General features: G+C 50.3%; 9 protein-coding genes across 9 annotated transcripts; 3 read left to right on the forward strand and 6 right to left on the reverse strand.

Moving 5' to 3' along the window:
* The first annotated feature begins 100 nt into the window (after positions 1-100).
* Positions 101-1,990, forward strand: STEHIDRAFT_96587 (uncharacterized protein). Its single transcript, XM_007303649.1, has 7 exons — positions 101-361; positions 421-459; positions 527-537; positions 603-785; positions 859-1,297; positions 1,373-1,515; positions 1,589-1,990. Exons 1-7 carry the CDS (start codon positions 320-322, stop codon positions 1,785-1,787), a joined length of 1,056 nt encoding a protein of 351 aa, XP_007303711.1. The 5' UTR covers positions 101-319; the 3' UTR covers positions 1,788-1,990.
* Positions 1,991-2,322: 332 nt separating this feature from the next.
* Positions 2,323-3,624, reverse strand: STEHIDRAFT_121096 (uncharacterized protein). Its single transcript, XM_007303650.1, has 2 exons — positions 3,454-3,624; positions 2,323-3,222 (listed from the first exon to the last, which is right to left on the reverse strand). The coding sequence occupies exon 2, from the start codon at positions 2,764-2,766 to the stop codon at positions 2,356-2,358; it is 411 nt and encodes a 136-aa protein (XP_007303712.1). The 5' UTR covers positions 2,767-3,222; positions 3,454-3,624; the 3' UTR covers positions 2,323-2,355.
* Positions 3,625-3,816: 192 nt separating this feature from the next.
* Positions 3,817-5,989, reverse strand: STEHIDRAFT_121097 (adenine nucleotide alpha hydrolases-like protein). Its single transcript, XM_007303651.1, has 4 exons — positions 5,780-5,989; positions 5,307-5,713; positions 5,068-5,209; positions 3,817-4,952 (listed from the first exon to the last, which is right to left on the reverse strand). The coding sequence occupies exons 1-4, from the start codon at positions 5,908-5,910 to the stop codon at positions 4,256-4,258; spliced, it is 1,377 nt and encodes a 458-aa protein (XP_007303713.1). The 5' UTR covers positions 5,911-5,989; the 3' UTR covers positions 3,817-4,255.
* A 237-nt stretch (positions 5,990-6,226) lies between these two features.
* Positions 6,227-8,621, reverse strand: STEHIDRAFT_146842 (uncharacterized protein). The gene is made up of 13 exons (XM_007303652.1): positions 8,335-8,621; positions 8,192-8,267; positions 8,084-8,117; positions 8,011-8,030; positions 7,895-7,937; positions 7,803-7,833; positions 7,665-7,745; positions 7,494-7,603; positions 7,399-7,434; positions 7,135-7,333; positions 6,983-7,060; positions 6,893-6,904; positions 6,227-6,830 (listed from the first exon to the last, which is right to left on the reverse strand). The coding sequence occupies exons 1-13, from the start codon at positions 8,415-8,417 to the stop codon at positions 6,389-6,391; spliced, it is 1,245 nt and encodes a 414-aa protein (XP_007303714.1). The 5' UTR covers positions 8,418-8,621; the 3' UTR covers positions 6,227-6,388.
* A 257-nt stretch (positions 8,622-8,878) lies between these two features.
* STEHIDRAFT_55972 (MFS general substrate transporter) lies at positions 8,879-11,065 on the reverse strand (the record flags this gene model as incomplete). The annotated part of the gene is made up of 11 exons (XM_007303144.1): positions 8,879-9,138; positions 9,212-9,373; positions 9,441-9,570; positions 9,636-9,693; positions 9,756-9,775; positions 9,838-10,089; positions 10,153-10,340; positions 10,415-10,474; positions 10,535-10,647; positions 10,736-10,822; positions 10,881-11,065. 11 exons carry the CDS (start codon positions 11,063-11,065, stop codon positions 8,879-8,881), a joined length of 1,515 nt encoding a protein of 504 aa, XP_007303206.1.
* A 1,059-nt stretch (positions 11,066-12,124) lies between these two features.
* Positions 12,125-14,070, reverse strand: STEHIDRAFT_110686 (glutamate carboxypeptidase; the record flags this gene model as incomplete). Its single annotated transcript, XM_007303653.1, has 8 exons — positions 12,125-12,175; positions 12,208-12,280; positions 12,343-12,470; positions 12,534-12,711; positions 12,771-12,968; positions 13,029-13,555; positions 13,621-13,840; positions 13,982-14,070. 8 exons carry the CDS (start codon positions 14,068-14,070, stop codon positions 12,125-12,127), a joined length of 1,464 nt encoding a protein of 487 aa, XP_007303715.1.
* Positions 14,071-14,649: 579 nt separating this feature from the next.
* On the reverse strand, positions 14,650-17,316 carry STEHIDRAFT_121101 (CNDP dipeptidase). The gene is made up of 8 exons (XM_007303654.1): positions 17,161-17,316; positions 16,717-16,936; positions 16,118-16,644; positions 15,842-16,048; positions 15,603-15,780; positions 15,416-15,543; positions 15,311-15,353; positions 14,650-15,254 (listed from the first exon to the last, which is right to left on the reverse strand). Exons 1-8 carry the CDS (start codon positions 17,247-17,249, stop codon positions 15,204-15,206), a joined length of 1,443 nt encoding a protein of 480 aa, XP_007303716.1. The 5' UTR covers positions 17,250-17,316; the 3' UTR covers positions 14,650-15,203.
* Positions 17,317-18,467: 1,151 nt separating this feature from the next.
* On the forward strand, positions 18,468-19,590 carry STEHIDRAFT_156445 (uncharacterized protein; the record flags this gene model as incomplete). Its single annotated transcript, XM_007303655.1, has 7 exons — positions 18,468-18,493; positions 18,591-18,741; positions 18,800-18,827; positions 18,889-18,894; positions 18,954-19,058; positions 19,113-19,136; positions 19,193-19,590. The coding sequence occupies 7 exons, from the start codon at positions 18,468-18,470 to the stop codon at positions 19,588-19,590; spliced, it is 738 nt and encodes a 245-aa protein (XP_007303717.1).
* Positions 19,591-20,332: 742 nt separating this feature from the next.
* STEHIDRAFT_78430 (NAD-P-binding protein) lies at positions 20,333-21,882 on the forward strand. Its single transcript, XM_007303234.1, has 6 exons — positions 20,333-20,555; positions 20,625-21,060; positions 21,128-21,233; positions 21,297-21,353; positions 21,420-21,606; positions 21,663-21,882. Exons 1-6 carry the CDS (start codon positions 20,513-20,515, stop codon positions 21,743-21,745), a joined length of 912 nt encoding a protein of 303 aa, XP_007303296.1. The 5' UTR covers positions 20,333-20,512; the 3' UTR covers positions 21,746-21,882.
* Positions 21,883-22,247: the final 365 nt, after the last annotated feature.

The following is a 22,247-nucleotide window of genomic DNA, read 5'->3' on the forward strand; positions in this document are numbered from 1 at the left end:
CAAATTCAAGAACAGCGTCGCGTCGCGTGAAAGCGCGTTTCTTACGTAACCCACGCGCTTATTCCAGACGCCGCCCCTTGCTAAACCCATTTTGTCCGCAGTACGCACAGCACCAACAAAGCGCCCCGCGCTCGTCCTCGGTCGGGCTGTTGTTGATATCTTCATCGCCCATCCTTACTCGTCTTCCACTATAATCAGTACGACTCTTGGCTCTTAGAATTGCCGTAATATTCAAAGGCGACCCCATTCTCACGGCTTCTCCATCGCTACGCGGTTCAGACACTTTCTTCCGATTCAACCTTTCTGAGAGACAGTCAAGATGGCACAGCCCAATCCCCATCCGCCGAATCGTATGCAAGTCGTACGTGTCAAGTCGTTGAGCTACTTGGTTCATCTTCCAAAGATTTCTTCACATGGCAGGCCGGTACCGTTTCGTTCTATTTAGTCGCTGCATTAGCGGTACGTTTAGTTGTCCTTTTTGCGTCTCGAAGTATTGCTCATCTACATTACTTCTGCTTTGCACCAGATGGTGATGGCGTACTACCGTTCCTCGTCTAATATGTGCTTTCGCTGACCTGACACTGCTGCTCTCTGTGCAATAGTAATAAATGGGTGCTCGACGTCACCACCGCCCCACTTTTCTTTCTCTTCACACAACTACTCATCGCCGTCGTACTCTTCCTCGGCGCCAACGCCGTTGGGATCATCAAAATACCCATCCACGTCGACATGATAGTGATCAAGGGCCTCGCACCTATGATCGCACTCAACGTCGTTGGCCTCAGGTGCGCCGTCCTCACCTCGCACTCGTAGACTTGTCCAACTCACACACGGTCCCGACTGTCCGCCGAAATACAGTGCCAACAATTATACCCTCAAATTCGTCGATGCATCTTTCTACCAAGTCGCTCGCGGCCTCGTCCTCCCACTCACCGTCCTAACCTCATACCTCTTTCTCTCCTCGCCACCACCGTCACCCCGAATCCTCCTCTCATGTACCCTCGTTACCTGCGGCTTCTTCATCGGCGTATTCCTGGATCACACTCCCGTTTCTCCCCTCGGTCTTTTCTTCGGTATCATCAGTAGTGCTATGACGGCGTCACACGCCGTGGTCATCAAGAAGAGCTTAGAGGTCGTGGGCGGGAGTGCTCTGAATCTGAGTTATTACTCGAATTTATTGAGCGCGTTGGTGTTGTTGCCGTTAATTGTTGTGGCTGGTGAGGGACCGGAGGTGATGAAGCTGTTGGTGGGCGAAGGCGACGGTTTCAAAACAATTTTCTGGGGGTCCACCATCACGGTATGCATTTTCTTATTCTTTCTTGTAGTGCTGTACTAACGTTCTGTTGTGGAATGATGTTTGCGTCCGGTACAGGGAGGTCTCGGATTCTTGATGTCCATTGCAAGCACGCTCTCCATCAAGATCACGTCGCCCATCACACACATGATTTCGTCCGCTATTCGAGGCGTCGCGGCTTCTCTTCTCGGGATGTGGCTCTTCAAAGATGTCCTTTCTTCGTACGTTATACTTGTCTAAGGTTTGGTTATTGTCCAAACGCTGATTATCGTGTTGTCGTTTTCCGATGTGTAGGGGCCGTGTATGGGCCATCGCCGTCATTCTGTTCGGATCACTTCATTACACCTGGGTCAAGCACATCGAGTCCCAACAACCATCCGCTAAGGCAGCTTCAAAAGCATCGTATGACAGGATACCACTAAGCGACCTCGAGGAGGCCGAGGAAGGGAAGCGCGGGATAGAAGAGACGAATGGGAACGGAAGAGCTCACTGAGCGTCCGTTTGCTGACACTGACTACAGGAGAACAGCGGAGGATGAGAGATGGTGGGAGCATGCTATCCACAGTGACGGGGAGCCTACACATTGATAATTGACCGAGATGGAACAATGGACGGTATGGATCGGATAGTATTTATTCGAAGAACGCTGTGTGTGCTATTCTATCTCGACGTCTCGATAATGCATATGCTTTTGATTTGTTCCACTTTCTGAGGGCCACACCACCAGTCATGATAGGGGCGTGCCACCCCCGGTTCTACGGCTCGTCCGGGCCGGTACGTGAACACCGTTATCCGCGCTGCTTGAATTCGCAGTCCTTATCCTCCGCCGAGCTCGTCGTCGCACACAACGTCCAACCTCACGTTCAAATCGCACCAGCGCTCTCACCTCGCCCAACGCTAAATAAAATTATGTCAAATTCCAGCCCACTCCTCAACCTACCCCTCGAACTTTTCCTCCCAATCCTCTCCCTCTCCCTGGCCTCCCACCCGACGCCCTCCCACGTCCTCCGGGTTTCCTCCCAAATTCACACACTCTCCTCTCACATCCTCTACAAACACCTTTACTTCCGCTCTCCAGATGTCATGGTGAAGTTTATAGAGAATGGGAAACCCTCGCGGAGGCCTCGGAGTGTGGTTGTTGACTTGGCCGGGGGTGCGGTCGGAGGCGGGGCGTTTCGGGCATTGAGAGGGGTGTTTGAGAAATGTTTGGCCGTGGCGGATGAGGATGTAGACGCAGATTTGGGTGAAGATGCGAGTGGAGGGAGGAGAGGAGAGGGTGGAGAGAACGGGAATGGAGAGTGGAGGTTACCGTTGGAGCTTTTGAAGTTGAGGTTGCATTCGACTAGCAATTCGAATACGGATGATATTTCGCTGAGTGCATTGGGACTTGTCAAGTGAGTTAACCTTCGATGCTTTACTACCTGTAGACGTGTCTCATGACCTGTCCCGTACCACAGTCCAGAAACGTTCATATGGACTGGACCAGATCCAGCGCACCATTTCTCTATCGCTGTAAGTTTCTACTTTGTTCATTCCCCCACATCACACCCTGAAAGGACTATCACCTCAATAGCCACGCTCACGCTTACCTACAGATCGTCCCCACCGCGTTCCGTGCCCTCCAATTCCACTCCGCAAACTGGACGAACCTCACATCTCTCCACCTCTCCAACATCGCCTTCCCCTCCTCATCCTCCCCAGGTATCCCACCCGTCCCAGTCAAATTCGGCCACTCACAACCAAGCATATCAACGTCCGTCGTACCTCCTTTGCCCATTCCAGGACAAGACGCCAGTGCAGGAACGGGGATAGAGGTCTTGTTTCCTGGAGGGACGCCGAAGTTGAAGAGACTATATATCGGACAGGCGACATTCGTCCCGTTAGGGGCGTTGTCGGCTTGGATATGCGATAAAGACGCTTTTTCTGACCTAGATGTAGAAGGCATGGATAGAATTAGAAGGGAGCGGGATACTACGGCTGGAGAGCTGGAGAGCGTAAGACTAGTCGACTGTTATGTCGAGAGCATATGGGGCTCTCGAGTTCGGAGATCAGATGTCGAGCGTGCGGCTTGCGACCTTCCTCTCTTCGCCTCTGAGAGCACCTCTTTCTCCTCTGCATCTCATCCCCACAGCTTTGTACCAGGAAATAAAGTGTCGTACTCATTCGACTCTGGGATCGGATTGGAGGAAGAGGATTATACAGAAGTGGAAGCGAGGAGGCGCAGGAGGGATAGGGTGGTGGTGAAGGTGAGGAGGATAGTTACTTGTGAGGCTGTTACGGAGAGGATTATGGGCGGGGATAGGGTTGAGGCCGACGGGAGGATGATGCTTGAGTGATCGTTGAGCATCAAAACAGGACTCGAAGAAAGACTGGACGCTTTAGGAAATTGCCTGTTGTGGCATGTTGCGTTGTAGTGACGCGCGAGCGCGCGGTGATGCGGAGAATAGGGGCATATGTCGGTCGGTTCATCTTTAAAGTTTTAGCCTGGAGGGTCAAGGATAATAGAAGGGATGCGGTTGATTATTATATTTGTAACCATATTGGAACTGCCTAGATTGTATGGCTGTGTATTCACCATGGAAGGAAGGAAGGATAGAGCAACTGAGGACAGCTAATTATCGGTGACAAGTGTTGGACAGTCCATGGCCAGCGTTCCGCGGAAGTCAAGACTAGTATACGGCATACCATGCCAGGATATATCTAAGAGATGCATTCCATAAAACAACGAATCAAGCCCACGAGAGCCCGACGATGTCCAGCCACCACAAGTCAGCAACTATCTGGAAGGCGAGGCGCACGAACGATACATACAAATACACAGCACCATCAGGCATAAACAAAAAAGCATACAACCAAAACCTCTCCTCTTCAAATGCCCATTCTATACATGATCACGCCCTTCACAGATCCTTTGAACGACCCGAGAACCCTTCCCTCTGCTATGCCGTCACGTTAATACCTTCATGATGACGCCGTCGGCGCCGAAGAAGCCCTCCCCGCCCTCTCAAACGCTCCATCCGTAAGCTCGTACGCAGGCCTATAAATTCCCTCCTCTTCTTCCTCGCCTGCTCCACACGGATTCCCATTCCCATTTCCAACAACCTCGATCTTTCCTCCTTGACCCATCACAAACCCATTCGGCAACACTTTGTCCGGCCCATCAGTATCGTAGCATGTCTCCCCCGGCGACTCGATGATGTGCAGACTGCTGAAGTCCGGCAACGGTATACTGTCGTGCCTCTGCCTATTTTCGGCGCCGTTGAGTTTGGGTGTGTCGTTGGTCTGGGTGGCAACGGGGTCCCCGCACGTCGTCTCTGGGTCTTCTAAGACGTGCAGTGTATTGACATTCGGAAGCTCAGCGCTCACAGGTGTGGCGGGTGCGGTTGAAGAAGGAGCCGTAGAGGCAGAGGCAGAGGCAGAGGCAGAGGCAGAGGCAGAAGTAGAATCGGCCTTGTGGCGCGGACAATCACAGTCTGGTGCGCATGTCCTGGAGGCATCATAGGAGAGTACGGTGAGAGATGCCATGGAAGGCAAGGGGTCGGATTTCTTTGGGGTCATTTGTGGGACTGGTGTCGATGGGTTGGATGAGGAGGATGAAGGCGAGACGCGGAGGGCGGGGTTGCGGAAGGTGTTGTAGGTAGAGCCAAGGGAAGTATAGCTGTGTTCGTGGAAGGGATAGGGGTAAGATCCGGGCAATCAGGTTAGGTTTGGAGCGAGTAAAGATAGAAATGGAGCGGAAAGGGGTGTAGAGTCGAAGTATTTTGAGCACGTACCCCTCGTCGTACAGCGAACAATACGGTACGTTGAGCCGTCGGAGGAACGTCCAGATGTTAGCGTAGGACCAGTTGATGATGGGATGTATACGAGTGAACGACGCCCAGTTCTTGTCAGTCTTGTTCTGATATCCTAGCGTGGCTATAGGACACAAATAAAAGATGCCGGAACAATACAAAGCCAGAGTAGCTCAGCTAGGACAGAAACGAGGAGAAGGAGATAGACAACGAGAACGCACCTCCATGTGGATCCGTCCTCCTCGTCCCAATGAATATTCCCTCGATCCCCGGAAACTTCTCCTTATAAATTTCGAGCGCCAACCTCATACCCTCTCCACCCTTGGACTTCACATTCGTCGAACTGTCGACCTTCTCACCCTTCGCGTTCGTCCCCTCCACCGAGACGCTCTCCACAGTCTCTTCCTCCACCGGCGGCACACATCTGAATATGTCCAACTTGTACGCTTTGGCTGCGTCGTCTATGAATGTTTCGAGGGCGGGGAAGGGGGAGGGCATAGGTATGTATAAGGTTGGAATCTTGGAATAGGTATTGCCTGGAGATCTGCGTGCGAAGGCGGCGGCGTAGAGGTGGAGGAGAACGGTACAGTCTTTGCCTCCGTTAAAGCTGAGAGAGACCTTGTCCAAGCTACCAGTTGATGCAAACAGCTTATAATCAGAGTGAATATTAGTATGCAGATGAATGAAGACAAACCCGAAAGCATCGAGTGCTTGGTCTATGACCGTCAGCGCTTCATGTACTAGCGGAGCGATAGGCTCATTGGACGAAGCGAGAGCGTATACCTCCTCTGCGACGACCTTAGGGTCAATATCGGGGATAGTCATAGCGGTCTGTGAGATGACTGGTGCGAAAGGATGAGGAGCTAGAGTGAAGGACCTGAGGTGACGTTGATTTCTATCCTTGCGGCCGGCAAGTGATTGTCGCCACAGTGGCCACCGACGCCGTTATGAAGCTCACACGTGCTGCCACGCCACGCAGACGCCCATATCCTCCGGCTTTCTGGGTTTCCAGTCCTCTGAGACATCAGCATACCAAGTTCAGAGCCTGTCAAACGTTACCACTGAGTCGGAATGAGGAAAACATTACGTCGAAGATGCACACCATAGCCCCTGAATCACACAAAGCGTCATAATCCAAGAAAGCATCGTGTATATACTCCTATAGCATGAGAGACTCGAACGAAGCGACAGCATTAACATAGCACAATAACATATACATATGTTACAAGCGACCGAATTGCAACATGGTCACCTCATAAAACAAGAAAGTCGACAGCAAACCACGATCCATCCACACGTTCTGTCAAGAGGATCCCCCACCGTCCTCCTGAGGTGTCCTCCCTCTCGGTACTTCCCTAACCATGTCATGGTCCACGATACTCCTTGAATAAGCCTTATCGTCCCGGGACCCCTCGTCCTCATCGCTATCAGAGGACACAGACGATCGTGATTTCCGCACAGATTCATCCTCTCCCTTAGACTCGCTCCATGGCTGCCACGCCAATTCTGGCTTGTCGTGAGCACCCGCATGGCTACTATCGTCATCTGAGTGCGCTGAGCGAAGAGATTGGTCGGATGATGCCATGGACGTCGACTGGCCAACATTGCTCGGTGAGTTGGAGCCTGATCCCGTTTCGAAGTCGGAGAGGATGATATCGTTGTAGGTGCGCTGGGATACGTGGGCGGGGCCGTAGATAGTTATGCGAAGGTTGAGGGTTACACGGCATATGAGGACGGTTGTAAGGCTAGAATAAATAGAGAAGAGATATTGAGAGTGAGTGTGTTATGCAAAGATGGTAAACCGTACCACGACGATGGTCTGTGGACGGCAAAAAAGGAGGATCATCAGCGAAGGACAACTGGAGCCAAGGCAACTTGCAAGTGGAGCATTACATACATTGCAAGAACAGCTCTTAAGTTCGTAGGTGCATGCAAGATCATGATGACCCAGGCAAGATTTATTGAGAATATGGCTCTGCAAAGATTGTCACAGGTTTTTTAAGCAGTGAAATTCACTTTCAGCAACATTTTAACCGAGATATTACTCACGCAAAATACAAGGCGCCGTCCGTGATCAAGTTATCGATGAGACAGCTTGACTTCTCGCCAATCATGGCGGGAAGGTTGGTAAGGTGCATGTAGGTCGTGCGACAGATAGTAAGAACGAAGACAAGGGTATCGAAGGCCAGTTCCATGAAGAGGTAAATTGTAGAACTCCTTCGCGCCTTAGGTGGAAGATATATACAGACTGTTCATATTACGATGCACGCCGGTCAGAGAGTTTAAGTCATGAGACACGGAGGGGAGACATACAGTGGTACTGATAATTGTCCAGTGGATCGGGAGCCGCTGGGCCCACAAAACAATTAGTATGGAGTAGACGATCCGATGAAAGCGGTGTATCTTACGTGTTCCTCCATGTTCGGTCCATTGCCATACACCGATGACGGTTTGGGCAGCCAGAAACGACGATAGAACGAAGATTATGAGTTTATTGCGATTGTACAGTGCCCACACTCTATCGATGGCCGATCAGGATCTCTGGCTTAACGAGAAGGACAAAGAGGTGGACAACGAACCGAAACATCATGAGCACACCAGCCGATACCATCAAGGGTATTGAAACTCCCACTGTCGCGAAGTACATCCATCTCTCGCACCTTTCTCTGAGTTAGCGCAAGGTAGTGAATGGAGGACATGACAAAACGTTGGCTTACTTGGAACGATTGATCGAGGTTGAAAAAAAGCCTAAACTTGTCATTAGCTAAGGACACAAGCAATGGCTCATCATTATCCAGAATGAACACACCATAGAAAACAACGATCATCGCAAGAGGAGAATAGTAGCGAATCTTGCAAAGGGGAACGGCGTAGGTTAGACGAATCCGAAAATTCCGGCACGGAAGCATCGTAATTAAGACTCACAAAAAGAAATATCCAGAGAACTGGTCACCTATGAGCTGTGCATCAATCATGTGGAGATTTTGAATGAACATACTGTGGTTTTTCCTCTTCTTCCAGACACCGTGTACCTTCGTGTTCGATTTGAAGTTGATGACAGACTAGTTGAGCACCGGAAAAGCCATAAAATGTAAAGCGTACGCACCTCTTCTGACAGAGTACAAGCATGATCCCAGAAGAGAATTGTGAAAGCAGCGAGGAAGAGAAACTTGCCCGCCTGACTACACCGGGCGGCGAACACACGGTAAGTACTTGAGTTCAACTATGCAGACGATTGGACGCACGTACATCTGCTTTAAAACATCCTCTATCTCCTGAAGTGGTTCAAGGATCCCGTCCGTCGTATTAAATACGGTAGAAAGGTTGCTCATGAAGACGGAGTTGGGTAGCTTCAGTCCAAGACTCGATCGCTAGAACATCGAAACTTGAACAGAGTAGAGATCTTCTCGGGTGGTCAGTCAAGCAAGAAGGCGTAAAGGTCGTGGGTCGTGACTAGAATCGTGAAACGAAGCTATAAGGAAGTAAACTGTGCGGGAAAAAGCACAAAAATAAGCCAAGGCTAGCTCTTGGCCGACCGCACGCTCTCAGAGACAACGTTCAGCGGAGTCTCAAATCTGCTCTGGCGTTCCAAATCTGGTTCCGTCCATTGCCGACGGACGATCATTCGACCTTCACATGACAAAGGGTCACTTCGTCGGTCGGAGTGCCACCGCCACCAAGTCCAGATCTTGGCCAGTTTGGGTTACAACCAACACAATCAGAGTTATGCAGCGACAAAATCGCCAGCATTCATGCATCATGTCTAGAGCGTCTGCTCTACGTAGAAATATGGTCACAGAGTGTACACAAACCTCGGATGCCTATCCCCCAGTCTCTTCCTCTCCTGCTTCGAATCCCACCCACCAGGCTCCTTCCCTTCCCCCTTTTCTCTCACCAACCTGTCCACTTCATCTTTCTTCCCTTGATTACGTTTTGATAGATCCCACATGACGACAGCAGAGAAGAACGCCATGGCGAGGGCGAAGGCGAGATTTGTGGCGGACGCGGTGGGGTATCTTGGTGAGTCGGTGAAGAGCCATGTAGAGACGATGCCTTGAATCAGGAACGTAGTGAGATGAAAGTTCAAATGGTTGTGCTCGGTTTGGGATTAGATCACTGTACATACCACCCATGTTGGTGCTGATGAAACCGAATGCAACGGCCGTTGCTCTCCTGTAATGCGGCTGGACATTGTTGGGGTTCCATGTACACAGACAAGGGGCAGCAGAGTAAATCCCTGTGATCTGGAGGAACAGCGCGGCATAGTCTGCATGTACGTTTGATGTTGCTGGTAAGGATTGCGAAAATACTGTCAGACTCTTTCAAGATATCTTCTAACAAAGAGCTGAACAGACCTCTGAAGAGTGCGTATCCGGCGGTGGCGATCAAGCAGACTAAGATGGTTACAGGGCCCCGCATTCCCATCCTGTCGGAGAACCACGAACAGACCAAACTGACGACGAATGAACAGGCGTATGGCGGTACCTAAATGTTAGGTATATAGTCAATACGACGTGCCAAACATTACATACTCATCCGTGATCACTCACGGTAAGCAGCTGGGTGCGGACGGTGTCATACCCGAGGGACTTAACAATCGTGGGCGTACTATAACAGGCACGAGAAGAGTCAGAGAAACGCACATTGGTCGGGAAGTCAGAATAACCTACAAGTTTGCGAGTCCATAAAGCTAAAAGAGACAAAAAGATCAGTATTAGCCACAAAGGATGCTCATGTGATGTCAGAACTCACGGTAAGTCCCAGCCCGAACAGCGGGATGCAGATGAGCAGCACATGAGGTGCATTGACTACGACGCTCCAAACCTCGCTCCAACTAAACTTCTCATCATCCTCTCCCTCGTCCTCCACATCTCCGCTCCAATCCTCCGCCAAGGCGCGAATGTAAACCTCTCTTTCATGTGGCGTGAGGAGACCGACGGCAGAAGGCGTAGCGGGAATCCACAAGAGACTGACGAGCCCGAAGACGGTGGTAAACAAACCCTCCTATTTTTGCCACAGCCGTACCATATTAGCACATGAGCGAGCTATATGAGAAATAGAGCTTACGAGCACAAAAATCCAAGCCCACCCTCCCAGACCCCGCATACCATCCATATTCTGAATAGCGGCAGCCAGTAATCCGGAGAAGGCACCAGCAAGAGAGGTAGTACTGAACATCATAGCGAAGCGAAATTGCATGTCATGGCGTTTGTAGAAATTGGAGAGATAGAGAGTGATTCCCGGGAAGAGACCACCTGTCGCGAATATAATGAAATTAGCCAGGCAGAAGACAAAATATAGGGTAAGCCAAAAAGGTGGGTACACTTACCCTCGAGCGCTCCAAGGAAGAATCGGCAGACAAGGAGGCCGCTATAAGATTTTACTGCACCTGGATGGGCAAAGCGAAGACAGTCAGACCACTTCAGGTATCTTGCAATGAGACTTTTACCTTGACAAGCACATACCATGCCCCACAGGATTACCATGACAGGCAGCGTAACATTGGCTCCAAGACGTTTCATGAGCAAGTTCATAGGTAGTTCCATGACGATATATGGTACACTATCAAGACAGAGCGAGTAAGTGATACCGCCTGAGCTCAGGTAAGAAGCAACAGATGCAGCAACGCCGTAAAAGAGCAACCACGTACTAGGTGATGGTGAGAGCGACAGAAAACTGATGGTCCGTCATCCCGAGGTCCGTCTGCAGACCTGCAATGCGAGCATTCCCAATATTTCTAAGGGCGGAATCAGCATGCAGGTATTCGAAGACAAGAATTCAACGAATCCACTCACGAACGATCCAAGAAGGACAGCAGATAATACATAGCAACAATGGGGATAATCGCAAGGTCCATCTTCCACAAGGCTCTTCTTGCTACTTTTGCGTCTTCAGACGATAGACCTTCAACATCCTTCTCGAATTTCTCCTTCTCATAATCAGGTGAGGCGGCCGTGGTAGAGGCGAGGGACGGAACCATTGGCGAATGTGAACGCGTGGGTGAGCCAGCCATGATGATTGGCTAGGGTAAGAGGATCTTTGCTATGAATTTTCCAGCTTTTAGTGAGGATGAAGGGCGAAGGGATCGAGAGGGGGAGCGGAGGACAGGACGGCAGTCAGGGAATGAGTCGAAAGATCACAGAGTATTTGAACGGATGGACATCTCGTCCGCCGAGTCATATTGCGACTAGCCACAGGCCAGAGCAGACGCAGGCCACTTGCGAGAAAATGTCCTGGCGGGACAATTTCAGCGAGGAGCTACTCAGCTAAGTGAGCGGATGAATGGAACGTCCGTGCGGGGTACGGCGGCGGACTTTATCTGAATACCCGGACGAGTCGTTCCGCGTTCTTCAAGGCACGGAACCCAAATACAAATCAGAGCGCTCGGAATCCGTGATATAACTGGCTCCTTTGCGACTGACACGTTTACCCGGCGAAGAGTCTTCTCCCTCCTCCAGGTTTGGTTTTCGTAAACTACCTCCCAAAGTCATGCTCTGGCATCAGGATCATAGGTAGGAAAGCTGGACGGATGATAAGCAAAATGAACATGCTGGACTATTTGATTGCGGGTTACGAAATAGGACCCGTTTTCCGTCCTTCCGTCCGAACAACAGCGAAATGTCGGCCGACGTTCATGCAGCAGAAATGTGGCCCAGATACATCGAACTGTGGACAGCTGTGGACCGATATCTACTGGGAACGGTATATGTGGCTACCGTCGTCGATGTAGGCTAGGCCTGACTGAACCTCTAAATGGCTCTGTGCGGCCAAGTCAAGGGAGGAAGAAACTCCTCTACTTACGCTCGAGGATTTGGTGCGGTTCTGACGCATTGCGCGGTTTATTCAAGTTGTCGCATCACGCATTGACTCTCTACAGGATATTGTCCATTCAGTGGTTAAAAACAACAAACCCACCTGTATGTGTGTATGAATTTACTTAGTCCAATCTAACAAGCTTCCCGCAGCTCACATCGTTATATCACCACAAACCCGCTTTCATGCCAGTCTCTTGGATAACTTGCGAACAAACAGGCAGCCCTTACTTCGCAATGGCGGCGACCTCGTAGAGGTACGTTCCAAGCAGCTTGGTCTAGAAGTGAACCCGAATCAGCGAAAATGTACTATGAATGGGAAGCATGACGAGTTGTTTACGCCTTCGATGAAATTTGACTTGTCGAGCTTCTCGTTTGTCGAGCTACAAGGTATGGTTTGAAGTCAACAGAGAGAAGATAATCCACAGTCGAGCAATGGACATACTGAGCACCATCGTCGCCCCTACCCATCTGCAGAAGAAGGATGTTCACCCCGAGTGCGTCCGCAAAGGTCAAGGTGATTGGAATGGATCCTCCCTCCCTCGTAAGGTCGGGAGTTTTCTTATAAATTAGCTAGAGTCCATGACACGAATATCAGAAAATCGACATTTTCAAGGCGGAGAAGAGTGTGCACACCTCTGTTGCCCGCTTAGCAGCTTCGTAATTCCAGTGTTTATGATTCTCGACCCAGCCCTTGCCGCCGTGCAACTGTTCGATAGTAAGTTTATTCTTCGTTCCAAGTTTCTTAAACTCTTCCTCGACGTGTTTGACTATCAGCGAGTACACCTTCTCCGGCGTTTGCGGCGGGACGAGGCTGTGCGTATAGAAATCAGGATGGAATCATAGCGGTATGCAGCTGTGAATCGCACATACCGAATACTGAACTTGCCTGACACCTTAGCAGGAATGACGGTTCTGGAACCAGCGTCACCCTCAATGCCGTGAAGGGACAAAGCGGGATAACGCATGCGACCCATGAGAACGCTTGACTTATCATCGCTGAGCGCGACAGGGGCCCCAGCGGCCTCCTCGACATCCTGAACAGAATAGTCAAGCTTATCATAAATGGCCCTATTGTGGTTCCAGTGTGTTCAATACACAAAGCATAAGACACGAGGACAGACAACATACCTCTCCTCTTCGTCAGGCGGGGGAACCATCTCGTCCACACCCGGGATGAGGATGTTACCCTGAGTGTCCACAAGCTTGCTCATAAGAAGAATAAGGTCCGTCATGGGCTCGTGGACTGTCCGACCAAATACACCAGAATGAAGATCCTTCGCGGGGCCCTGGACGGTCATTTTGACATAGGAAATTCCACGAAGACCGTAGGCGAGGCAAGGCGTGCGAGTATTGAGCCAATAGCCGTCCGAAATGCATACACAGTCAAGGCCGTCGAACCATCCATCCTTTCCTTTTCCAACTTCAGAGACAACTAGGTCATTTAGGCCTATGCTCCCACTCTCTTCCATGCCCTCGAAACAGAATCGAAGGTTGACAGGAAGTGGCATGCTCAGTTCGTGGTGGGCTTGGAGGATGTTTATCCAGGCGAGAACAGGACCTTTGTCGTCCGAGGATCCACGACCATAAAGACGACCGCTTTCCTTGTCGTATGTGAGCTTGAAGGGTGGGTATGACCAATCATCAGAGAGCTCTGCCTGCGGGTCACGATATAAATAAGAGTACAACCACTGAACTAACACGAGCATAAAAGTACACGCACGGGCATAACGTCGAAGTGGCCATATATTAAGACCGTCTTCTTGTTCTTGTCGTTCCCGATGCGTCCCAGAATCACTGGAGGGAGTTCGAGCTCTTGTCCATCCATGACATGATTCCCAAGGGGCATCTGCTTGGTTTCTACGCCGTACGACTTGAGCTGATTCTCAAGGAAATCGGCCATACGAACGACATCCTGACGGCGATATGGGTCGCCCGAGACACTAGATTAGACACCAAGGTCATCAGTCGGCTACTAAACACGGCAGAGATTGTGAAGTTTGAACCACAAGCCGAGATGCAAACCTCGCATGTTCACACACAAGGGGAGTGAGCAGGTGTGTAAAATACGAGATTCTGCTTACCTCGGGATTTCAACAGCCTCTGAAAGACGCCTGATGAAATTCTCCTCGTTCTTGTCAACATACGAGAGAAATTCAGGTGGTGCTGGCATGTTTGACGCAGAAGGAATCTGAACTAAGTTGTTCAAGACCAAAAAGGGTGTGTATGGCAAGGAACGAAGGAGGAAAGTTGCATTTAACGTGGGCCTGGATCTAGACTAATACTTTATATCTGTGATCAGTGCTCGCGCAAAGTACTTAGACGCGGAGGCCCTGGCATGGCCGCATTGAGGCTTGGTTGACCGCATTGAGCCACATCAAAGGCCACCTCAGCGTCCGAGCCGGCCGGCCGGGTAATAATCCCTTTCTCAACTCCTTCCGACCCCTACGACGGTGTCTCTGTTTTGAAACCACGATGGTACGAGTTATTCTCCCATTCTCTGCCGCTTCGCAATAGCCAGGCATAGGCATGTCATTTACTCCGGCATAGCCATCCTCCAACCGTTAATAGCCCCTACATGGATGAAAGTTTGAGACTCCCGGAGGCGAGCCTCGCCGTTACTTGTTCCTTTACGATCATGACCATCACCAGTACAGTGGCTAGTGTACCGATAGTTCTGTGGTCCACGAAATCAATGGGACATTGATGTCGCTCAAGTGAGTTGCCAGAGTGCAGAAGGAACGACGTAATAGGCGATGGTAGAGAGTGCGTAGCTTAAATTCACTCACGATCCGGAAAAGACAGAAAATAACATATAAGAACGATAGGACTAAAAGAAAGCTCCACTTTCCACAGAACTTCTTCTTGCGACTTCTGCGTTTTCAGACGTCTCGCCCGTCTCCAAAATTTTATTCTCAGAGGCGTATTGAAGTAGAGCGGCTGTAGTAGCAGAGGTGAAATGTAATCGCTGGCGAATGCGAGCCTGTAGGTGAGCCAGCCATAATGGACAATGATGACACGAGAAGGGTGACGGTCAGGAAATGTGTGGGAGGATGGCAAGATGTATTCGAACGGACAGCAGCTGGTCATCTCCTCCACCCGATTGCGACGAGCCACAGCCCAGAAATGAGAATCAGTGTCGGCAGGGCCCATGGTCCATTCACTGTTTATAAACAACGCACTCACATACATACAGTTTTTCGGATTCAGTGTGGATACAACAAACATCTTCGAAAAATATCCCTACAAACGTGCCCATTTCATTCTGTCCACGGTCTTCGCTGTATTCGCATGAGAAGCCTTTCTCTATTTGGTGATAGCGGCGATCTCGTAGAGGTAGGTTCCGAGAAGCTTAGTCTGAGCGTGAATGTGAATTAGGGAAATATCATTGTGAGTAGTAGGGGGTTGCTTACGCCCTCGATGAAGTTCGACTTGTCGAGCTTCTCGTTAGTAGAGCTAGATGGTAAATTTCAACTTCAGCGGCGTAACGACACCCGCAGCCATGCAATAAGACGTACTGAGCACCATCGTCGCCTCTGCCCATCGGCAGAAGAAGGACGTTCACACCGAGTGACTCCGCAAAGGTCAACGTGACGGGGATGGAACCACCCTCCCTAGTGAGATCAGGGGTTTGGTTGTAGATGAGCTAGCATCCCACCTGTATCAGTAACGGCGATGGCTCAAAATTAAACCTAAGGTGCAGACCTCTGTTGCCTTCTTGGCAGCTTCGTAGTTCCAGTGCTTGTGGTCCTCAACCCACGGCTTGCCGCCGTGCAACTCCTCTATCGTGAGCTTGTTCTTCGTCCCAAGTTTCTTGAACTCTTCTTCGACATACTTGAGCACCAGCGGGTTCACCAAGTCGGGCGTCTGTGGCGGTACGAGACTGTATACGTAGAAATATCAGAATAGAAGTGCGCTAGCGCGTTGTAGCGAAGGATTCATACCGGATACTGAATTTGCCTGACACTTTGGCGGGAATTACGGTCTTAGCACCAGCACCGGAGAAAGCGCCCTCAATACCGTGAAGGGAAAGGGAGGGATAGCGCATGCGGCCCATGAGTACGTCTGACTTCTCGGAGCTGAGGGCAATGGAAGCACCGGCGGACTCCTCGACGTCCTGAATGGAGTAGTCGAGCTTCTCGTAGATAGCCCTATTGTGATGGGATAGTATACATCCAAGTTACTCGGAAGCAATGAAAATAAGAGGATAAACGGCGTACTTCTCTTCCTCCTCCGGCGGGGGGACCATCTCGTCAACGCCGGGGATGAGGATATTACCCTTGGTGTCCACAAGCTTGCTCATAAGAAGGACAAGGTCCGTCATGGGCTCATGGACGGTGCGACCGAACACACCAGAATGGAGATCCTTTGCAGGACCCTGGACGGTCAGTTTGATGTAGGTCAAACCGCGAAGGCCATAGGTAAGACAGGGCGTGCGAGTATTGAGCCAGTAGTTGTCGGAGATGCAGACACAGTCGACACCGTCGAACCATCCATCCTTTCCCTTCTTGACCTCGGCAATGATGAGGTCATCAAGACCTTCACTTCCACTCTCCTCCATCCCCTCAAAGCAGAATCGCAGGTTGACGGGGAGTGGGATGTTGAGTTCATGATGTGCCTGAAGGACGTTCACCCATCCAAGAACAGGGCCCTTGTCGTCAGAAGATCCACGACCATAAAGACGACCGGTTTTTTCGTCGCGTGTGAGCTTGAAGGGTGGGTATGACCAGCCATCAGAGAGCTCTGCCTGACCACATGTTCATGTTCCCGATATAATATTTCAGTTCGCGAAGCGGCAGAAGTGTAGGATGACACGCACGGGCTGAACGTCAAAGTGACCGTACAAAAGGATAGTCTTCTTGTTCGGGTCATTCCCGATTCGCCCCAGAATCGCAGGAGGGAGTTCGAGTTCTTGTCCATCCATGACATGTTTCCCAAGAGGCACTTGTTTGGTCTCTACGCCGTATGATTTGAGCTGGTTCTCAAGAAAATTGGCCATACGGACGACGTCCTGGCGGCGAGCTGTGTCTCCTGAGATACTATTTCAGAGATAAAATGTAGCCGATCAATATACTGCTCGTGGATAGTAGAACGGTGAGCGGTATGGACACGGCATCTACACGATGCTACTCTGAGGGAGCACAGCAAACATGACAACAGTAGTTTCGAATGATTCACAGCAATTTTATCAAATCGAAAGTAAAGTTTCTTTGTACTTGACGACAAGGTAACGACTCGTGTGAGAGAAATGCTGTCTGCTTACCTCGGGATTTCCACAGCATCTGAGAGACGTTGAATGAACTTCTCTTCGTTCTTGTCAACGTACGAAAGAAACTCGGATGGTGCTGGCATGGTTGAAGTGATCTCAAGACCGGTAGATGGGATGCCTATGTAAGATGACGATGGAGAGTAAGGAAAGGAAAGGCAACGCAATCCGTGTGCAATCGCAAGACTCGGTTTGGCCACATTGTCGCCACATCAGATACAGGTGCCAGTGGCGTCCAAAGTTGAGCCGGCCGGCCGGGATACCCCTTCGCACTCCGAGCAAGCCGTAGAACGGTGTCTCTCTTTTGGAACCAACGGGTATTTTTTCTAGATTTTCTGCTCTCATAGGTAACAGCTAGGTGTCAACCATGTATCGATATCACGATCGTTCAATAACAAAATATAGCTCTATAAAATATGGAGCACTCACGGTGAGTGCCGTTCTTATGTGCTCATATACTGTAAGTACAACCAACACTTGACCAATCCTGACCTCTTCATGATGTATGAGCGCTCCCTGGATTCGCTTCCGCATTCCAGCGTCCTTTCGTGGCGAACGAAAAAGGCTCATAAGCCTGAAAATAGTTTTATATGGCGAAACAGCGCGGCTCTTATGATTAAATCACTCTACCTAGTGCTTGCAGAAGAGGCATCCCACTGGCATGGCCCCCGGCAGAGTTTTCCTTCGCCACATTGTTGTACGAGAGACCGTCAGATTCTCAAACAGTACGACTTGGCTACGACCCGAGCTTCTTCCAAGCTGGTCGTACATAATGATTCGGATAGAACCCCCGATATCGGTACCTCGCTCGTGTTCGTCGAAATGCCGTAACATCGTCTAGTACTCGGTTGTTCGGGTCCCACTAGATCTCAGTAGGGGTCTTATGACACGGCCCCAGAACTCATTTCTCTGGCCAGAGAATGCCCCACCTCGAGCGCGGGCCCCGCATATGACGGAGGCAGCAGCAGTCGGCGTATTTCGCCTCGAGCTCTCGCATGCTGCTGAAGGTGCTACAGCACACATTCTCTTCAGATAATATCCCGAGAGTTGTACAAGAAAAGATGGCAATAAATAAAGAGCGGACAGAGGCGGCAAGAAGTCTCTCGTGGGAGAAAGGAAGCGGGACCCACCTCGATCTCTGGGCTCGTAAAACTCTGTCTCCAGGTCTTCGAAAGCGCCCGTATGTATCATAAAACCCCTAGTGCATCAGTGCGGGCTAGAGCTAGAGACCATTGCACTCTCCTTTCCCCCCTTTTCTTCTTCTCAGTCCGTTCCAGAGGCATACCCTTCATCCAAGGACAGAAATGTCGGACATCATGAAAGCACCTGCGTGAGTACTGGCTTTTCATCAATGTCTTGCATTCGAATCTGACCAATACCATATCATCGGCTTTCTTTATAACACCACGTCTCGGCTCTGTACCAAGTCCATGGAGATTGAAAGGACAAACTTGGACTCTCGCCCTGTCCGGCCTCCCGAAAGTCAGCAACTTCCCTTCCGGGTTTGTGGACAATGAAGAGGCAGATGCGTTGTCTGGATCGGCCGGACAGTTCATTGGGGGACTCGGTTTGGTCATGGTGCGTCATTTTGTCATAGTCTGAAGTAAGTTCCGTTGACGAGACCTTGTTATTTCAGGTTGTACGATATAGCGGGAGCCCTGTTGGTGCGTTATATTAGATCTCAATGTGTGAAGCCATCTTACATCTCTGAGTTTCCCCTACCAGGTCCTTGTGAGTTCTATATACCTTCCTTATCATGTTGCACTCTCATATTTGGACTCTAAATGTAGACGATGAGCTCATATACTCGCCGGGAAAATGGAAGTACGCAAACGGCAAGACCGCCTATCGCATTACCAGGATTTATGTCTCGACAAAGGAGTCAGTGGAGAATGGTGTGTTTCTTACTCTATTGACAATGTAACCTTTGTTCATCCTACTGCTCTCAGGACGTCGCAACTGGAACATACCTAGTGAGCAGCTCACTGTCTCCACAATACAGCTTGCCTGCTCATGCTTCATCCGCCAGAGCACGTAGCTGACTTCAAGATCACGCCTTCGGGCGGCAACACGACCGTTATCGTCAGTAACCCTGGCTCCAATACGCCTTTCTTCCACGCCATATTATCGCCCATCCCGCTTCTCTCGAAGATACCCCTCCCTGCAGCACTAGTGAACGACAAGGATGGTCTCGTTCAACCTCCGATCCCCGCCGGAAGTAAGCCCGAGGAAGTGGGGACTGAAAAATGGGTCACTCTGCCGCAAGACATGAAGGGTACGGTGAATATATTCAAAGGGAAGGGAATGTTGAGTGGAAAGGTGGGAGATGGGATCTCCTTTCCTGCAGTCGCTCCATGGAGTATCGGTTTGACTATACCCAACCTGAACATGTTGTTCCCTGAGCCGACATTCTCCGATAAGATGTGATGTCGACTGGCATCACGCGTAGGCCCTGCTTGCGGCGTTTTCTGTGCGTCTCCGCACGACGTTATGATACCTGTTTTATACACTGATACGTGTCATAAGCACATTGTTTACGCCCTATTCTTTTGGCCGACACGCTATGTCGTCGGATATCTACTATGAAGCCGGAAACATTCTTCAAATCTCAGGATCATGTTTACCAGACCACTCGTCTGCGACCGATCGTACCTAGGTTGAACAATGAAATTTTAAGTTGACGCTCATCTCGAAAACAAACGCAAACAACTCGAAACACGATAACGAAACATTCCTCGACAGTCTACAACCTTGAGTCCATCTTCCTTTACGCTGCGTCATCCTCTCCACAACTCGCGAGTCCCGACGCTCTCGATCCTCGCGCGTCAAAGCGAGACCAAGCTCGAAGAACTCCCAATTGTTGCTCGCCACACCAACCTTCTGAGGACGCTGCCTGATTGGGTAAGTCAGGATAAGGATGAGGGCGCTTCGGGATGTTACGATGTAGCGTGAGCGAGGCCGAACTTGCTTACACTGTGGTTACACACCCTGGCCCACATCGAACGGAATCTCCGTATGAAAATCTCAGTAATCACTGAGCTCGTTCAATGGTTTCTTTCCTTCTGTTGGTCCATTGTTTCGTCCTACAACGTCCATCTGATCGGGAAATGCGTCATGAGGCCTTCAAAATATGTGAAGGCTGGTCAAAGGCTCGCGGAGGCTTGTGGAGGCCATGTACACCTACTCGCGTCAATAGTCTACTGTTCTCCCGTGCTGTCGTGAAGGGCGAAAAAGGAGAGATAGCTGGGCTGCGACGCTTCTAACATCACTGTATAAAAAGAGGCTCGCATAGGATAACCTCAAAGACTCAAGCTAGCCATTCGCTCAGTACATCCTGGTGTACTTAAACATGGCGAACTCAAGTGACAATGAGGCGCATACGGACACGACAGGTACAGACGCATATAAAGCCCACCGCATAAAATATACATACGGGATATGCTTACCCTCCGCTGCTCTAGGAATAGATTTCACTAAGAAGATCCGCCACGACACCTACGCCTTCATCGATCCTCTCAAACCACCGTCCTCGCATAAATCCCACTCCGTCTTCATCTCAGGAGCGTCCAAAGGTATAGGCCGCAGCATCACTCTCTCGTTCGCTCGTTCCGGAGCATCCAAGATCGCTATCGGTGCACGTTCCTCCCTTGACTCTGTCGAGAAAGAGATCCTGGATGTTGCTTCGAAGGCAGGTCATCCAGCTCCCCTTATACTCAAGCTTCATCTAGATGTGCTTGATAAAGACAATGTGAAGCGGGCGGCAGAGGAGGTGGCGAAGGTGTTCGGTGATGGAGGGTTGGACGTGTTAGTGAATAATGCGGCGTATTGGGAGAGACTGGCGCCTTTGAGTGGGCCGGATGTGGATGAGTGGTGGCACTCTTGGGAGGTCAACGTCAGGTCCGTCAATCTGTGCAAATATAGTAATGCGTTAGAGATATTTAGTATTGTTTCGATGTGGATGTAGAGGCATATTTCTCGTGACTAACGCTTTCCTGCCGTTTGTCTTGAAGAGTAAGGAAAAGACAATCATCAATGTCAGCTCAGCTGGTGCCCTAGGAGCGAGTCCCGGGGTAAGAAATGTTTAGCGATCTGAAGGTCCATGAGACTGATAACCTTGTTCTGTTTCATTTCAGCTCTCCGCTTATAGCACGGGAAAACTGGCCGTCCTACGACTCACAGAATATCTCGTCGTCAGTTTAATATTTTGAGCGACGAATCAGCTAGGGTGTACTCACCTTCGTCTGTAACATCGACAGGTCGAAAATGGTGCTGAAGGCCTCATAGCGTACGCCGTCCATCCAGGCGCCATCTTGACCAACATGACACAGCAACTTCCTTCGGAGGCATATCATCTCCTAACCGAAACGGTGGAACTGGCGGGAGACACCATTGCGTTCTTAGCGCGCGAGAGACGGGAGTGGCTTGCCGGTCGATACATCAGCTGTGAGTCTCATCGTTGGTCTAGTGCACGAACCAGAATAAGCTGATTGTTTCCACAGCCACTTGGGACATGGAGGAGGTTCTTTCGCGAAAGGCGGAGATTGTGCAGAAGGACAAGCTGAAAGTCCGCATTGTTCTCTGAGCGGTAGTATCGTGCTTGGGAGGAACGTTGTATGATTCAGTCGACTGGTTTAGTGAAAGATGCTTGCTTTCGCGAGCCATACATTGTGTGTTACCTGCAGTAGCATCAGACAGTGAGTGAATGGAGACATGTTTCAGGTCAAGAGAGAGGGCGAAACTCGGGCCAGAAACATGAGCACAAGGCAAGGATGGGAATCATCTTACCTTCTGATCTACGGAAGTTGTATGACCTTCAACGATCCCAGAAGACCGAAGACCTAGGATTACGGATTTGCCACCTTCGTCCCGCCCGACGAAACTCTGCTCGGTAGCTCAAGCTTGTTACGTCCGACGATCCTTTAGATAGCCTGTCTTGGCTTCTGTGGGCGCCAGTCATGCTGCCATATTGTTGCAATGTACAGCTAGAGGCCGACCGATGAACATTTATCGGTCGGCCTGTCTTCATGACTCTGAGAACGGTCGGAGATAATTCAGTTGCCGCCATTACTACTGATGCACACATA

This window comes from Stereum hirsutum, assembly GCF_000264905.1.
Source record: "Stereum hirsutum FP-91666 SS1 unplaced genomic scaffold STEHIscaffold_6, whole genome shotgun sequence".
In the NCBI taxonomy this organism is placed as follows: domain Eukaryota; kingdom Fungi; phylum Basidiomycota; class Agaricomycetes; order Russulales; family Stereaceae; genus Stereum; species Stereum hirsutum.

What these genes read in the sequence shown, in the direction of transcription:
- STEHIDRAFT_96587 (XM_007303649.1), top strand. Translation starts at nt 320, where the DNA reads ATGGCACAGCCCAATCCCCATCCGCCGAATCGTATGCAAGTC. An exon ending in CGCCGAATCGTATGCAAGTC is followed by an intron (nt 362 to 420) that starts GTACGTGTCAAG and finishes TTCACATGGCAG; the next exon opens with GCCGGTACCGTTTCGTTCTA. An exon ending in CTCAACGTCGTTGGCCTCAG is followed by an intron (nt 786 to 858) that starts GTGCGCCGTCCT and finishes GCCGAAATACAG; the next exon opens with TGCCAACAATTATACCCTCA.
- STEHIDRAFT_121096 (XM_007303650.1), bottom strand. Translation starts at nt 2,766, where the DNA reads ATGAACGTTTCTGGACTGTGGTACGGGACAGGTCATGAGACACGTCTA.
- STEHIDRAFT_121097 (XM_007303651.1), bottom strand. Translation starts at nt 5,910, where the DNA reads ATGACTATCCCCGATATTGACCCTAAGGTCGTCGCAGAGGAGGTATAC. An exon ending in GAGGACGGATCCACATGGAG is followed by an intron (nt 5,210 to 5,306) that starts GTGCGTTCTCGT and finishes TGTGTCCTATAG; the next exon opens with CCACGCTAGGATATCAGAAC. An exon ending in TGTTCGCTGTACGACGAGGG is followed by an intron (nt 4,953 to 5,067) that starts GTACGTGCTCAA and finishes CCACGAACACAG; the next exon opens with CTATACTTCCCTTGGCTCTA.
- STEHIDRAFT_146842 (XM_007303652.1), bottom strand. Translation starts at nt 8,417, where the DNA reads ATGAGCAACCTTTCTACCGTATTTAATACGACGGACGGGATCCTTGAA. An exon ending in GGTGTGCTCATGATGTTTCG is followed by an intron (nt 7,604 to 7,664) that starts GTTCGTTGTCCA and finishes GGCCATCGATAG; the next exon opens with AGTGTGGGCACTGTACAATC. An exon ending in GACCGAACATGGAGGAACAC is followed by an intron (nt 7,435 to 7,493) that starts GTAAGATACACC and finishes TTGTGGGCCCAG; the next exon opens with CGGCTCCCGATCCACTGGAC.
- STEHIDRAFT_121101 (XM_007303654.1), bottom strand. Translation starts at nt 17,249, where the DNA reads ATGCCAGCACCATCCGAGTTTCTTTCGTACGTTGACAAGAACGAAGAG. An exon ending in GTCACTTTGACGTTCAGCCC is followed by an intron (nt 16,645 to 16,716) that starts GTGCGTGTCATC and finishes ACATGTGGTCAG; the next exon opens with GCAGAGCTCTCTGATGGCTG. An exon ending in AGAGGCGACGATGGTGCTCA is followed by an intron (nt 15,354 to 15,415) that starts GTACGTCTTATT and finishes TTTACCATCTAG; the next exon opens with CTCTACTAACGAGAAGCTCG.
- STEHIDRAFT_78430 (XM_007303234.1), top strand. Translation starts at nt 20,513, where the DNA reads ATGGCGAACTCAAGTGACAATGAGGCGCATACGGACACGACAG. An exon ending in GGCGCATACGGACACGACAG is followed by an intron (nt 20,556 to 20,624) that starts GTACAGACGCAT and finishes CCGCTGCTCTAG; the next exon opens with GAATAGATTTCACTAAGAAG. An exon ending in TCTTGGGAGGTCAACGTCAG is followed by an intron (nt 21,061 to 21,127) that starts GTCCGTCAATCT and finishes ATGTGGATGTAG; the next exon opens with AGGCATATTTCTCGTGACTA.